Below are 17,024 nucleotides of genomic sequence, written 5' to 3'. Positions count from 1 at the left end.
TGTGAGGCAGCACTGGGGGGCTCATGTGCAGGGCTGATCCTGAGGTCCTTTCTCACACAGCCCTGCTCCCAGGATGGCTCCCAGACTCACTGTGGGCGGTGGCATCTGGTGATACTCAGGGTCTCCTGCGAGGAAGACAGATTCTTTATTGATGGGGGCCGGGGAGGAGAGCGCTTTCCTTCTATGTGAGGTTGATGGAATCCTGGGGGATGGGTGTGAGGAAACTCCAGTTTAATCGGGGGTAGGGAAACCCTCTTACTGTTTGCAAGGCCCGGGAAAGTAGCATAAAGAAAATACAAAACTGAACCTGAAAACTGGGATATCTGGATTTGAATGTTGCAGAGCCACCCATGTGTGTGGTCTTGGTTGACTCTTTCAATCTCCCTGAGCCTCCGTTTCCCTACTGTGGACAGGTGAAGAGGGCTGTGGTGAGAATAGTGTGGGAGCCCCTGGCACAATGCCTATCACATAGTAAGTGCTCAAACAATCTGAAACAAGAAATACTGAGTTACTGATATCACTCCTGAACCAATGGGCAAAAGTTTCTGTATGGAATGCACACCCCATGTCCAGTACTAAATGGTGGGAATGGAGAGGCAATAAGAACAAATGGCGATGCTAGTCCCGGGGTTATGCAGAGGAAATGCACAGAGCTGTGTGCAGAGCCCGGTTACGTCTAGGGCTGCAGCCCAGGCAGCCCAGCCCCAGGTTTGGAAGATAGGAATTATCCCAAAATTCCTTGCCCAAGGGTGGCTGGGTACACTCTGATTTCCTGCAACTTGTAGACTAACTCCTGTGCTCATCTGCCCAGGGAATACAAACTCGTTTTAATCCTGGCCTCAAACTGTTGTTAGGAAGGTAAATCTGCTGCAAATATAAAAGCCTGCGCCTGGATTAGTTAGGATTACCTAAATAGCCAGCGGAGAGCCACGAGAGCGCCATCCTGGAAAGCTGGAGGTAAATGAAAGCATGTCGAGTATCAAAACTCTTTTTCCCATTCGGTTGCATTAGGCACTGGCATCCTTGGGGCCTGGCCTCTTGGCAACCTGTCCTCAGCACAATAAAAAGAAGGAGAAGGCAGAGGAAGGGAAAGGGGCGGAGGGAGAGGAGGAGGAGAAACTGAAGAACTGCAAAGTAGCCCAGATCTCAGTCGGGCTCCTCCGCAGACTTTCGGGGCCCAGGGGGATATTTTTCCCCTTCCCAGTGGAACTGGGGGAAATGGGAGTAAACTTATCATGGCCTTCCCTTCCCCCAGCTTCTCACCCTAGGGTAGACCACTTGCTTCTTCCCCAGAACTTGCAGGTTTTATTGGTATTTACACAACAATGATTTGGGAGGAACGGTCCCCTGGGGTAGGTTTAATCTTGCCTTGTCCCAGAATTTCCCAGGCCAGAATCATCTGGGGACCACCTACGGGATTTTCCTGTTATTAGATGTCACCCCTACTATCATTCTTTTTATGTGACGCCTATAAATCAAGTTACTTCTTTGAATCTTACCATTGTTCCAGGCAACTCTAGCTACAAAACCATGGCTTTTCCTGTGCTACATTTTCCTAATACACATTAACATAAGTCATTATTATTAAAATGGCATAGCTGGTGGTTAGAAGTAAGAGGCTGCCTGTATTTAAACCCTGGCTCTACTACTACCAGCTGTGTGATCCTGGGCAAGTTACTAAACCTCTCTGTGCTGCGGCCTCGTGATCTGTTAAATAATAATACCTATGTCACAGAGTCACAATGAGGATTAAATTAGTTAACATTTGTATAATATTTGTATCATCTAGAACCTTCTATATGAGCAACACTATTGGGAATACTAAAAGCACAAGAGGATACACCATCTCTTACCTCAAGATTTGCTTATGCTATTCCTCTTCTTGAAGGTACTCTAGTGCTCCCCCTTTCTCCAAAACCCCAAAACAAAATCAATGAACAACACACTCATTCCTACCCTCTTGAAGCCTACCTATTTAAGGTCAATGTTAAATAGATATAATAATAATTACAACCACTTGTTAAACATCTATTATTTTGGAGGTTCTGTGTTCAGTACTTTGAGTATAACAGCTCATTTAGCTTTTATTTTTAACCTTTAACTTACCTGTAATTTTCCTAAGGTTCTCTAACTACTAAGTAGGAGAGCCAGGATTCAAACCCAAGTCCATCTAACTCCACAGCCTACACAGATCCTGTTAAGCCACAAGGCCCTACCACGAAGTCCTTCCAAGAATCATCATGGCATCCACCCAGACATAGCTTTCTTTCCCTCCCATCGGACTTAGTAAACTTTACCTCATAATATAATGCTTTATCTGTTGGCCTGTTTCCTTCTATTCCTTAGGATAATTTTTTTCTATTTTAAGCATTTTGCAAGAAAATCATGCTAAAATGTTCCTATATTTGAAAAAGGATTGCATTACAGGGGACTGAATTTAACATTTTCTTAACAACTCCAGTCATCTTTATCAACACCAAATACTGTCATGTTCTATGACATAAACGTGACTTTAGGGTAGTTTTCGCCTGTGTGGTATGGTGTGACTCTTTAAAAAAATCAGACTCTTGGGCCCCCTCTCTGGACCTATTGAATCAGAATCTCTGGGTTAAAGACTGGAGTCACCCCCTTGCAGAATCACCGCCTTAGGCTCTGTATGGGCATTTAACCCTGCTGAGTGCTCCCAGGCACGACTGTGCTTCAGTTCTTGCAGCTGCTTTTCGTGGTTCTGCTGACCTCTCCCATCCTGCAGCCTGACAGCTATCATTTCTCATGGCTAACCCACACTGCTGCATGAGCCGTTCTGATTCCTCCTTCTAGCCACCAGTGCTGGTTCGGTGGGTTCCAAACTCTTTCTTTTCAGCTTCAAAACACATTCCTATAAACTGATTCTTCAGCAAATGACAATGTGACGCACATAATACCTGAGACACACTAATGGAATGAGTGGCCTGGTTTCCCAGAGCTGGTCGCCCTGCCTTCCCTGTGGCTCTCACCACCTGTGGTGCCTCTGAGGCCCCTCCCCTGACTCCAATAACACAACCTTCTGGCAGATCTGGCCACACTTTATTTTAATATGTTTTCTATTGATTTTAGAGAGAGAGGGAGGGAAAGGGAGAGATAGAAACATCAATGATGAGAGAGAATCATTGATTAGCACACCCCTTGCTGGGGATCGAGCCCACAATCCGGGCATGTGCCCTGACTGGGAATTGAACCAATGACCTCTTGGTTCATGGGTCGATGCTCAACCACTGAGCCACATCGGCTGGCCCTGGCCATACTTTTATAGTGACAGACACTTTATTTTTTATAAACATTCAAGCTTATCAGAGAAGGGTTTTTTTCATGAGTTTGTCCATGTACTCCAAAGTCGAGTGTGTATTTCTTGTTATCTGGGAGCATATCACCAAATGTATAAATAGCCCCTATGTTATATTTGCAAAGTTCCCTCTTACAGTGAACAGTCTGAACAGGGAAAACAGTGATGTCATTGCATTAATTATTGGTCTACTGTCTACTTTTGAAAGGCTCTCAGAAAAATGAAGATCAAGATAATTTGCCTTTTCAAAAAAAAAAAAAAAAGTCTCTCCTTTGTAAAAAGAGAATGTCAGCACATCCAGAAAACCTTTCTAACCTTTAAAAGTTTAGGCATCTTAGACTGGCCATGTTCTAAATACTTTAGTATATTAATAGCATACTAACAGGTTTCAAGTAGCAGCTATTAAAGTTGAAAAAAATATTCGAGCAAAGTTCTCTTAATGCTCTTTGTGGCTTTCTCTTCTAAAATTTATCATTTTGAGCTGCAGAATTTAGACAGTATATTTAACATGATGTGCACTAGGGCGGGGAAGGATGCTGCATGGGGGCACATGATTTCTCTTGTGCACTATTAGGACAAGGTTCAAAGCCATGTCTGTAAGGGAGATAGAGTCAATGTGGCCAAACATTGACCATTCATAAGAACAGCTAAAAGGTGTACAGAGTGCTTCGTGCACTATTCTTTCAACTTTTCTATAGCTTTGAAATTTTTCAAAATAAAATTTGGGGAAAATGTTCTTTGAACCAACGTCCAGCTGAAGCAGAGTCACATATATAGGGCAAGATATTCCACAGGGCCTGGACGAGGGAGAGGAAAGTGAGGCACTAAGGTGCAAAATTTCAGGAGGCATGGGTAGGACCCTGCGAAGTCTCTGTCAACTTCTCACCTTAGGCATCTCACTCGCCTAACCCTGCAGTGATGGCGAACCTTTTGAGCTCGGTGTGTCAGCATTTTGAAAAACCCTAATTTAACTCTGGTGCCGTGTCACATATAGAAATTTTTTGATATTTGCAACCATAGTAAAACAAAGACTTATATTTTTGATATTTATTTTATATATTTAAATGCCACTTAACAAAGAAAAATCAACCAAAAAATGAGTTCGCATGTCACCTCTGACACGCGTGTCATAGGTTCGTCATCACTGCCCTAGAGCCTGACCTAATACTCAATATTTAGCAAACTCACTGCTTTCTGAAACTCACGGTAGTAATTCAAAAGAGAAGAAGCTTAAAGTCAATTTTATCCATGCATTCATTGACTCAGTCTTCAAACATATACTGAGTCCCAACCATAGGCTAAGTGTCTACTCAACTAGGAACCTACTCTATGCTGATAAACCATTTTGACTCTAGACAAACTAATCTTAGACCAAATTTCTGCCATCCATTTATTCGTCTATGTGTTACATGCTCAAGTCACTATGACAGACCAGGTCCTGCTAAAGTAATTATCTGGCAGACTTTGTTTTAATGCTATTTTTTATATCATTATCATCATCATCATCATCATCATCATCATCATCATCTGTTGGCATGTCTATTTTCCCAATTCAATTCCCAGGGCAGGGAAGAGCTATTATTCATCTTTGTTTTTTGACACCCAGAATGATGGCAGATAAAGTGATCAATAAATTTTTCTTGAAAGGGTGAAACGATAAATCTACTTATTTTTCTTCCTCAAAGATTTGCCACATTTAGATGGATATGAAACTCCCTGCCTGATACTACTAGCTAGCGTTTACTGGGTGCTGACAGCCTGCCTGGGGTGTTTTCTGAGCTCTTTCCATACATGAACTTAGTCAAGCCTTGCAGCAACACTAAGATTCTCCTTTTACACACAAGCAACCAAGGGAGAGGGAGTTTCTTTCCCAGGGTCGCCCAGTGTGGAAGAGGCCACACCAGGGTTTGCCCTCAGGAGCCCAGCTCTGGAGTCTGTCCTCTCAAGCACTCCACTGAGAAAACTCGGAATCAGGACCCAAAGAGGTACCCTCCAATCCTAGCCAGTTTGGCTCAGTGGATAGAGCATCGACCTGCGGACTGAAGGATCCTGGGTTTGATTCCTGTCAAGGGCACCTACCTCGGTTGCAGGCTTATCCCGGGCTCTGATTGGGGAGAGTGTGGAAGGCAACCAATCGACGTGTCTCTCTCACACCGATGTTTCTCTCTGTGTGTCCCTTTCCCTCCCTTCCACTCTCTCTAAAAATCAATTGGAAAATATCCTTGGATAAAAATTAAGAAAAACAGTAAGAAAGAGGTACAACCCATTCCAAACAGCACTCCTCTACAGCTTGCCTTGTGCCCATTATTACCTAGAAAGATCAAGAGGGCACAGGGACACTTTTAGCAAAATGATCCTCACCTCTCACGGCCTGGGCAGGCAGGGCAGACTTGGGGGGACCTCTGCCTCACTGCACCTTGTCTAAATATAACCAACTAAAAATAACCAAGGGGAAGTGTCTCCGACCCGCCAGCAGAGCCGCAGAGGAAGTGAGGTGAAAGAATGAGCCCGGCCTCCCTCCATAACAGGCTGAGCTGATTTCCAACACCAGCAACTTGCATATTGCAATGAGAAAACTAAGCTCCCGATTACTGACATTCCACCTTGTGTTTAATTATGCAATTATCTTATTGTATGAACAAGTGCTAAGGCACAGCAGCGATCGCTGAGATTTGGGCCATTTGGAGCTGCAGAATTTATTCTTCCCCTCAGCTGCTTACTTCTCATGAGTCCGTCCACTTTTCTGGGATTATGAAAATGATCCTATTTTTGAACTGCTTCATTCAGAAATCCGAAGCAAATCAGGCCCAGGGCTTGCCACTCCAACTTTTGAGTATGACCTCCCTCCAGACTAAACGTATTTCAGGAGGGAATAGCTGTAAATTCCTACCATTTTTGTTTTCATTAATCACTTGAGGCTCTTTCCTCTTTTGAAATTCAAATAAATAGAATGTAAATATAAATAAAAAAGCAGTTATATAAATTACATATTTTCAACGAGGCGAACACAAATCCATTCTTGTTCATTTGCATAATAAGGACTTATCCCAAAGGGTTCATGTATCAGACTGTAAAACCCAGAGTATTCATCAAAACATCTAAAACAGATATGCCGTGATATTATTGCGCACTTCTATTTGCCACAGTTACCTCGGCAAATATGAAATGTAATCATGCAAAATTAAACATCCCGTACATTTTCTATTCATTCTCTAACAGTCTCCCCATTCTCCAAAATAGGCTACCACACTTCCAAGTTTACAGGGACAAACAGTGAATCAAATCCTTGTTTCTGAAACCATTACGAGTAATAGATCTTTTTTTCACTTAGGGCTTTTCATCTAAGAATCGCCTGGCTCTTTACACATAAAACTTAATTACTCCATAGGGTCGGCTACATCCCAGCCAATGGGACGCCTCCTTGCTGATAATCACTCACAGAAAAGCCGTACCTGCATTTTCTCGAGCTAAAATGGGTCCAGGCTATTCATGATGATGTTTCATTTCCTTCAGCATGACTAAGAGGCACAAGCGTATATAGGAACACATAGCTGCAAATTCCCACCATTTTTGTTTGCATTAATCACTTGAGGCTCTTTCCTCTTTTGAAATTCATATAAATATAATGTAAATATAAATTTTAAAAAAAACAGTTGTATAAATTACACATTTTCAACGAGGCGAACACAAATCCATTCTCCCAAATAAGTAGCAGTTAAGAACACAAACTCTGGACCCCAACGGCCTAGAATTTGAATCCCAATCTGCCTTGTCATCTCTGACATGATGGAGAAGTCCCCTCACTTCCCTGTGCTTCAGTTTTTGCAGTGACAAAATCAGGACAATCACAGTACCTATCCCAGAGGGCTGTCAGGCAGAGGAAATGAGTTAGTACAGGTAAGTCACCTAGAACACAGCCTCTTCCCATCCAGATATGACACCTGATACCTTTCAAAGCCATTTCACAACGATGACCTCATTAGGGTCTCACCATCTTCAAATAAAGGAGTGGAAGCAGATGCTTTTACCTTCATTCAACAGGTGAGAAAAGAGATATTCAGAAAGGGCTACTGGAGGTGAGGACTAGAACCCCTGGAACCGAGTCTAGTCAAACTGACTCAGTGACCCAATCCTTGTTTTGGGAGTTGGGGATTGGCTGGCAGAGGTCCTGTTTCGATGGAGACATGGGGAGCATCCTATCGCCAAGGCTTGTCTTACATAGCAAGAGACCCAGATCAGCAGCAGACACATTAACAAGACTGCCTTCATCATGATTTCCGCTAACTACGAAAGGAAAGTTAATTTCACGCCTTGCATTCCCAGACACAAAGGTTCGGTGCCATTTAAATGCTCTTCAGCCCAATGACAGTCAGTAAACAGGAGGCTCCGTGTTCTAAGGCTTCAAATCACCCTTCATATCTCAATATATTATTTATGCACATGGCTTAAAATAAACAGCAACTCCGAAGTGGGCGAGTGGTCTCATCTAGTACCAACTCTTTTTTTTTTTTTTCACTCTGACAGTTACTTTAAAACATCGGTAAACAACCTTAATTCACTTCTAACGAATTAGTAAGCTGCTGCTGTGTCTCCAGGAGCCAAGCAGTTTGTATTATTAACCAAAACAGCTTTCTCCCTGTCAATCATCTGCACCTCGCAGAGGGATGTGGGCTTTGCTGTCTTGTTACTCAAACCAATCCATGGGCGCACGTGACTCCAGATGGTCTCTTCGAGGTCATTCTCTTCCATACCTTTGATTAGATCTCTTGACTCTGAGATGCAGAATGGGGCCTGGAGGAGGCAGAGTCTCAGGGCAGCTTGCTAAGAAAGATACAGACAAATGAGAACCTTCCCAGAGGGTAGAGTCGGAGCCAGGGCACACAAGCTCCAGTTGTTGAAGCAAACAGAGACCACTCTAAGGGGGACCCGATAAGAGCCCCGAACATTTGAAAGGCTGTTGCTTTGGAGGAGAAAAACTTGTTCTTTGTAGGGATGCATTAGGGCCCAAGGGTAGAAGATACACAGAGGATGGATTTGGGTTCAACTTGAGAAAGAACAGTAACAACAAAGAGTTGCTTCTTGAGGTAGTCAATCTGCCTCTAGAACAGGGGTAGGGAACCTTCATTCTGCCAAGAGCCATTTGGATATTTATAACATCATTTGATTAATATAATTCACTTAATATAAATGTATGTTGCTATGATAAAAAGCTCCTAGATCTATTGAATTCCTAGTCCTGCCTATGGTTGGTCTTGGTAGGGCCAGACCTTATACGGCCTGTGGGCCGGATGTTCCCCACCCCTGCTCTGGAGGTTCTTGGACACGCATCAGAGGAATCCTTCAATTGTAGTAGAAATAGCACTAGATGAGACATGTAGACCCTTCCAGACATAAGACCCTAAAGGCCCATGAATCTCAGGGTGACTCACAAAAATGGGCTTGAATAAGCAATCATGATACGTTTTCTATTTCTCTATGTCAGGAGTTCTTAAGGGGTGACAACCACCTTTTCTAAAAAAAAGTACCACGTGTTAAGAACTGGGCACGTCACCAGCCCGTCTACTGTTGTCCCCACAATGCCAGGGCATTGGTTGACTTAGCAAACTAAAAGATGTACCACTCAGCAGGGAAAATCACTTTGGGATTGCACAGTTTCTGCCTGCTCTCTGGTTTTGTGGCTTGCAGCCCTTGGCCATTCCATGGACAGGAGGCCACTCCCAAGCCACCTGGGCAGTAACATGGTCAGGGAGGGGTGATCCATATTTAGCTCATCATTCTAGTTGGCCTCCTCCTTTATCCAGTCTGGAAACACAATAGTTAGCAACTTGCCTAAGGAATGTCTCATTTAGTTTCATCATTAACAAAACATTGCTGACCTCAGTGGAACATTCAGTCTCTCCCTGAAAACAACCATTTCTTTAAGACACAAACCACTGTTCAAAACACAGAATTAAATGCAAGTCAAAAAAGGGGACAAAGAGGTGGGGGAAGAGAAATAAAAATACCTGCATTCATATCAAGGGATCATATAAACATTTTTACACAATATGTATACATGTATTCTTCTAAATTATCTAGTAAACATTGACTGAATATTGAGTGGGTCAGGCTTTTCTACATCCAACATATTGACAGACCATTAGAGACTTCAGAAATATTAAATTCCTCAAAAGAAATCAGAGTATTGATATTTGGGTATGAAACTCAGTGTTACTGATTTCCTAATATGGCAAGAACAGACATCTGATATTTGCACTTTGCAGTAACAGAACAGAATAGGACAATAATGTGTTATACTTACAAAGTACCCTTCATCCATGGGGCTCCAATTCTACCAATATTAGTTCACTGATTTTCGCAAAAAACCTGAAAGGCAGAGGGTAAGTTTGTGTTACCCCCACTTCACAGCTGGGGATACTGAAATACAATAGACAAATAAATTATTGGTCCATTATAGCGAGAGAATTCAGTTATAGGAGTACAAGAATTACACTTTCATTTTCCCCATCCCCAGTACAACTTATTCACCCACCTTTTCCTTGGGGACTGATATTTCCCATGCAAGTTTCACCATGATCTCAACGTATTGAACACATTTTACTCAGAGTAGAGACAGTGCTGAATGTAACCCCTTAGGTGAATGAGCCCAGACTCCAATATTCCTTTAATACCAGAGAAAAGGTTGGACTATTCCCCATATCCAGTTTTAACATGGAGAAAAAATTAGATTGACAAAATACAATCATCAAACTAAAATTTGGCCTGAAAATAATGTTACTACTGTTCAGTTTGTTATATACTTATGTTCACATGTCAGCATATGGACATGTCTTTAAAAATTATTCCAAGGAAGTCAGAAAGTTTCAGAAACAATCTTGCTAACAACATTTTTAGAAGGGCATATTTTAACAGCTTTTTCTAGGACACCCATCCTTTCTACCACTCTCAGGCCATTTATTTACTCATGCATTGACCAAATAATCTGTATTTGCTGGGTTCTTACTATGTATACTTGATCATCGTATGATTCAAGGATTTGAGTACAGTGAAAGCCTCTCTGATATAAAACTCACCAGAAAGATCTGACGCTTTCTGGACACTCCTGGTGAGGCATAGATACCAATCGCAGGAGGATGGCACCTTCGGAAAATATTCTCCAAAAAGATGACTTTGGGCTCTGTTTATGAGCCATACTACTTGGGATTACAGAAATGCAAAAGGATGGGTCTTCTTAAAAATGTATCACCCAGAGCCTTCCCAAAGCCCATGATTTGAGGGTCATGATCTCCCACTATCTTCTCATACTAACTCTTGGCTCATCCACAAATCCCCAGGCACATCCCCACCTCATGAACTTTGTCCTTCCAATTGTCCACTTTTCTTGGGACTATATTTCTGTAGATATTTCCATGATCTCTGCTCATAAGCCTCTTCAGTGAGGTCTCCCCTGAGCACTCACCTAAAATAGCTCATCATACTCTGTCCCCTGCTGCCCTTCCTTTTTCTTCATCAGACTCACCACAATCTACCATTACTTGGTCCCTCTCTTAACTTACTCTCCTATGCGCCCCTCCCCCCAACTAGGACATAAGCTCCAAAAGAAGGAAGAACATTTTGTTTACTACTGAACCCCAGGGTCAAGACACTCCATAAATATTGGTTGAATGAATTAATCACAATGCTGTAGTGGGTGCTCTGCCCTATTCCTGCATCTCCTTTTATTCTCACCAGGATACCGTTATAATTACAAATAAATGAAATTCCATACTAGATCATCATAAGTTTTTCCACCCATGGGGGCTAGGGGGTCTCCACCAACACTCACGGAAATTAAATGTTCCTGAAAATACAATAAACACCAGTTTTTATTCTTTTCCCTTCTCTTGATTGCTGGAGCACTGGGCCAAGAGTCAGGTAACCTCACTCTCTCTCTCTGCCCAGTTCTACTGTGAGTTTCTCTGAGGCCCTGACCTCTTCATCCTCCAGGGCTTTTGTTGCCAGTGGAAAAATAAGGAAGCTTCAGAAGCTTATTTCCAAGATTTCTTCTGGTTCAGAAACTATGAAGATCAACGTATAGCTGGTGGGCCAAATTATACTCATATGTCTACATCTTCTGATTTCATAGCACTATGTCTCAGTTTTTTTCAAAGGTAGCCAGGTCCTTCTCTACTAAGCAAGTAAAGCAAGTCCTTCCCTCTCCTTCCTCTCTGAAATCAAGAGAGAAGGGTTTGCTTATCTAATCATATCTACAAGCATGCTCATTTTGAACCAATGCCACCAATATCACTGAAACCCTCCCACTGCCCCCTAAGATCACACCACCAACACACAACAGACATGCCAAGAAAGATGCCGCATCCGCTGTCTATGACATCCTGAATCACAGACACTTCACTGGAATCTCGAGACAGACTTCTTGTTTACTTGCACATTAATAAAACTCACACCTTCGCCAGTCAGATTTCTTTTCCCCAAGCATCTGAACATCCAACGAGATTTAGAAGCAATTAACATTCGAGAATAACAGAGCAATCAACATGGGAATCGCTAATGGGACTGGACAGAATCCAAGAGCAGATATTAGGATAATAGTGAGTCCCTGACATAGGTTAAAGTGTTAATTCTGGAGGGCAGATGCTTGGTATGTTTTCAATAGCTGTGTAGGGTGGCTGTCCCAGCCGTATATGGCTCTTCTATATGTGATTCCCAGCCCCCTTCAACATACTTTTTTTTTAACAACTATTGAAAAGAAGGCATTTTTGCATCGTTATAACACAACCTCTAGCATTAATGGTATATATTAAATTCAAGTTTATTTTTAAATTGCCTACCTGACAAAAATGTAAAAATGTCATTTTTTCCCACTTTGGGTCTCTAGACTACCTTCACCTGTTAGCTCTTGTAGCTAGAGGCCACGAAAATAATAGCTATGAATTTCCACCTTGACGCTTCCCCAATAACTTTTGCCACTTACTTGCGTCCCCACGGGTTCAAATATCCCCCCACCCCCACCCCCGCGCACATAGAAAGACAGGAGCATTCCTATTCCAATGAGCTCTACACGTGCCCCCTTGTCAGTTTTCCTGACCTGGTTTTTGTAAATATCATTCCAGAAATCAGCACACTCCTCCCCCATTTTTTTCACCCTGAGTAATAAATGTTTCCACTGTCACTCTCCCTGCCTCCCATTTCCTAGCCTTCTTCTCTCATGGCTGCATCCATCTGAAAAGCCAATGCCAGACAAATCTCTTTACCACCCTAGGACCACAGTCCTGAACCCTGCCCTGGGCTCTTCTCTCTCAGCCTGAAGAGTAAATGGCTCCAGTCTGGCCAGTATGGCTCAATGATTGAATATCAACCTATGAACTGGGAGGTCACGGTTCGATTCCCGGTCGGGGCACATGCCCAGGTTGCAGGCTGGATCCCCAGTGCAGGGCATGCAGGAGGGAGCCCATCAGTGATTCTCTCTCATCATTGATGTTTCTACCTCTCTCGCCCTCTCCTTCCTCTCTGAAATCAATAAAAATATGAGAGAGAGAGAGAGAGAGAGAGAGAGAGAGAGAGAGAGAGAGAGGCTCCACCTTCCAAGCCTGGACTTCTCCAGACCACAGCCTCTCAGTCCTCAGCTCCCCTCCCAACCCACTGGTCATCTGGTCTCTCTCATGACCAAGATGTCCCCCTCTAATTACAGGACGCCTTCCCTTATATATGGACTGTGAGCCCCAAAAGGCAGAAACGATGGCTTATCCCCATTTGTTACTTTGGATGTAATTAATCACAGCCTATTACAATTTCCTTTATTCTATGTGGCTTACAAAAATAAATGTGTTCCAAGGAGGTGTTTTAAATTTTTTCAACTACTTTATTGTTAGATACGAGTATGTGTTTGGGTAAACAACATTTATTTGGGTGGTATTTTTCTGGTTATTCTATATCATTCATGCTCTATTCCATTCCTTTCTCCTAATCTGCTGTCTCTGGCTATTAAAAAGTCCCTTGCTTCTTAAGAATCCAGCCTTTTTTCCCCTTCACCTTCCCACCAACACATACCCATTACGAAAGTGTATCCCTACTTAAAGCTTACGTTTATTCCCCGAATGTAATCAGCCCTGAGACACACCCTGCCGCCACCAGGCTGTGAGTGCTAAAACCTGTCCTGACAAAAATCTCATACACCACACTCCAGATTAAAGGGAAGTTATCAACAGACCTATATGTAAGAACCCCTCACTTCATCTCCATGGCAAGCGGTTGCATACTCCCAGTGCTGGCCCCGCAGCTGGGAGACTCCAGCCTCCGGATCCCTCCACAGCTCGCACATCTCAATCATCGCCTCTCCTCCCCCGCGCCCTCCCCATCCCAAGGAGCAGCAGTTGAGATTAAAGTGCTTCTGGGGCTGCGGTAATCCAATCAGGGCTGGGCGGGCTTGAATCTCTACCGTTGGGTGGGCAAACATTTTGGCAGGATGCCTTTCCACTGATCTCTGCATTCCACACCAGTCCTGAGCTCAGTTCCAATGCCTTTACAGAGTGGAGGCGGCCAGGGCCCCCTGCCTTGGAAACAGTGACTCACCTGCCTTCCTAAACCTCAGGATATCAGAATCACTTCTGCCATAAAGGAGTGAAGAGAGAGAGAGAGAGAGAGAGAGAGAGAGAGAGAGAGAGAGAGAGAGAGAGAGATTCTGACTATACCCACCCACAGGTGGAGGGGAGAGGAGAGAATGGACAAATGCTAAACAAATGCACAGATTTTTTTTTTTCAAAGGTTAAAGGAAGCCCATTTTTCAACCCTTTGCCTTACCTAAGTACCAAGTAAAATATTGCTCCCAGCCTGTATTAGTCCAGGCTGCTCAGGGGTCCTTATCTTTTCCAGATCCCTTTGGCTGTCTGATGAAATCTGTGGACCCCCTTCCAAGAAGAATGGCTTTTAAAGGATTGCAAAGGAGATTAATTATATTGAAATACCTTTCCATCCCAAGTCAAGAAACCCAGCAGGGTGTGGTTTTAGTGGGTGGGAAAAGGAGCTTCTGTCTGCACTTTTTAGGAGAAAACTCAGGGTTTCTGCTAAAGAGATTTGTGCTGTGACAGTGACAGGCCGCACATGATGTGGGAACTGTGCATGTGGCCCTGTGACCACACACCTTCCTGTGCACTCGACCTCCTCGCTGCTTCTGCCTTGCAGACAGCCCATACCCATTAACCCAGGAGTAGCTAAGAATGTAGACTTCCTCTATTTACAGCCCTAAGTAGATTTTAACTACTCCTGAGAGAGAAGTAGACGAATAAAGAAAGCAATTTGAGGAGTTTGGGGAAAGGAGAAGTAATGATAAAAACTTGTTTTGAACATTTATTCTTTCACCAAATATTTACTGAGCACCTACTCTAGGTTCACAGAAGTGAATAAATGACTTGAAGGACTTTCCCAAAAATAAGTTCACCTCCAAGTGTGGGGAGAAACCATGTAAGCAAATAAGCAAGTAAATGTAAAACAAATAAACAAGTAAATATATGTCCAGTAGAGATAAATGCTATGGAGAAAAATAAAGCAGAGGAGGCTAGAGTGTATAATAAGGGCATAAACTCATACTACATAGAGCAGATTTCTTCATTTGATGCCAATACACATTTGTCACCAAGCTCCTACTACTGTTCCCAGCCCTGGAATAGATTATGGGGAAGCCAGGATAGATATAGATAATATAGATTATAGATAGATGATATAGATATAGATAGATATAGATATAGATATAGATATAGATATAGATATAGATATAGACAGATATAGATATATAGATGTGGATGATATAGAGATGGAGGTGGAGTTAGACATATGGATGGTTGGATGAATAGGTGTAGACATGGATATATATATATATATATATATATATATATATATATATATATATATATTAGAGGCCCAGTGCACAAAAATTTGTGCACTCGGGGGGGGGGGGAGGGGTCCCTCAGCCCAGCCTGTGCCCTCTCGCAGTCTGGGACCCCTCGGGAGATAACGACCTGCTGGCTTAGGCCTGCTCCCAGGTGGCAGAGGGCAGGCCCAATCCCTAGGTGCAGCCTTTGGTCAGGCTCAGAGCAGGGCCGATTGGGGAGTTGGGGCGCCGCCCCCTGTCATGCACAGAACAGGGCAGATTGGAGGTTGCGATGCCAACCTCAGTCACGCTCAGGGTAGGGCCGATTGGGGGGTTGGGGCACCGCCCCCTGTCACACTCAAGGTAGGGTCGATGGGGAGGTTGTGACGCCACCCCCTTTCACGCACAGAGCAGGGCCGATCAGGGGGTTGAGGAGCTCCCCCCTGTCACTCACAGAGTAGGGCCGATGGGGAGGTTATGGCTCTACCCCGTCACACACAGAGCAGGGCCCATGGGGTGGGGTTGGGGCGCCGCCTTCTATCACCCACAGAGCAGGGCCGATCAGGGAGTTGGGGCGCTGCTCCCAGTCACACACAGAGCAGGGCCAATCAGGGGGTTGGGGCGCCACACCCTGTCACACACAGAGCCGCAGGGCGATCATAGGGTTGGGGAGCTCCCCCTATCAGGCACAGAGCAGGGCTAATCAGGAGGTTGGGGCGCCTTCCCCTGTCAAGAACAGAGCAGGGCGGATAGGGAGGTTGTGGCCCCGCCCCCTGTCACACACAGAGCTGCAGGGCGATCAGGGGGTTTGGGCGCTGCCCCCTGTCACACTGAGCCTGGTGCCAGTCTGGGTGAGGGGCTGAGGGCTGTTTTCAGGCTGGCGAGTGACTGAAGCTCCCAACTGCTCCTTTTTTTCTTCTCTTTTTTATTCTGGGCCAGCTTTACCTCTGAGGCTTGGCTCCAGTTCTTAGGCCTCCGCTGCTGAAAGCAGGTTTCAAACAATGTTGCGATCCTGCTGGCTGAAGCCCGACTGACTAAAGCAGGTTTCTGGGGTTTTGTTTAGCTTCTATATTTGTAACATAGTTGCTTAGAGTTGCAGCTCAGAGGCCTGCAGCGGCAGGCGGGGAACGTTGGAGTCCTCCGTCACTGAAGCAAGCAAGCCTCATGTTCGCTTTAAGCTGCCTGGCTGCCGGCGGCCATCTTGGCTGGCAGTTAATTTGCATATCTCCCTGATTAGCCAATGGGAAGGGTAGCAGTCGTACACTAATTACCATGTTTCTCTTTTATTAGATAGGAGATATATATATATATATATATATATATATATATATATATATATATACATCACATGAATAGTTTCCAATTATTGACATGTGAAGGGTATGGATCCCAGCAAGAGGGATCCGTGTGTGATGGTACACTCCTAACAGCAGTTTATTTTAAAGGGAAACCAGAGAGTGCCTCTAAGGGACCCCGAAAGTGTGACAGGTGAAGTGGGGTCTATGTCTGAGGTGCTGAAGGGCATGAGTATCAGAAGCACTGAGCATCGGAAGCATGGGGTCAGTAATCATGGTCCTTGCTCCGCTCCACCTCTCACCTCACTGAGTAGCTGGAAGCAAGTTTCATCACCTCTTTGAGCTTTAGGATCCATTTCTACAAATCCAGGATCACAGGTTGCTCTGGGGTTCAAAGGCAGTGATGCCAGGAAAGTGCTTAGCACAGTACCTGACACTAAGGAATTGATGGCTTAGGCCTTAACCTACCCATCTTCTCATCCAGGCCCCCCACCCAAAAAAAAAAGACATCAGAAGTCAAAAGCCCCAAACAGAAGACTAT

The 17,024-nt window shown here is 44.0% G+C and overlaps 1 protein-coding gene across 1 annotated transcript in view; it reads right to left on the bottom strand.

Annotated features, from left to right (window-relative positions):
• Positions 1-17,024, bottom strand: part of PPARGC1A (PPARG coactivator 1 alpha) — a 663,751-nt gene that overhangs the window by 460,132 nt on the left and 186,595 nt on the right. The window contains exon 2 of the mRNA XM_059674345.1: positions 9,624-9,688. Coding sequence (XP_059530328.1) covers positions 9,624-9,641 — 18 coding nt within the window. The 5' untranslated portion in view covers positions 9,642-9,688. The remainder of the gene's footprint in view (positions 1-9,623; positions 9,689-17,024) is intronic.

The sequence above is a fragment of the Myotis daubentonii genome, chromosome 1 (assembly GCF_963259705.1).
Source record: "Myotis daubentonii chromosome 1, mMyoDau2.1, whole genome shotgun sequence".
NCBI classification, from domain to species: Eukaryota; Metazoa; Chordata; class Mammalia; order Chiroptera; family Vespertilionidae; genus Myotis; species Myotis daubentonii.
This window is presented reverse-complemented; position numbering and strand designations above follow the sequence as displayed.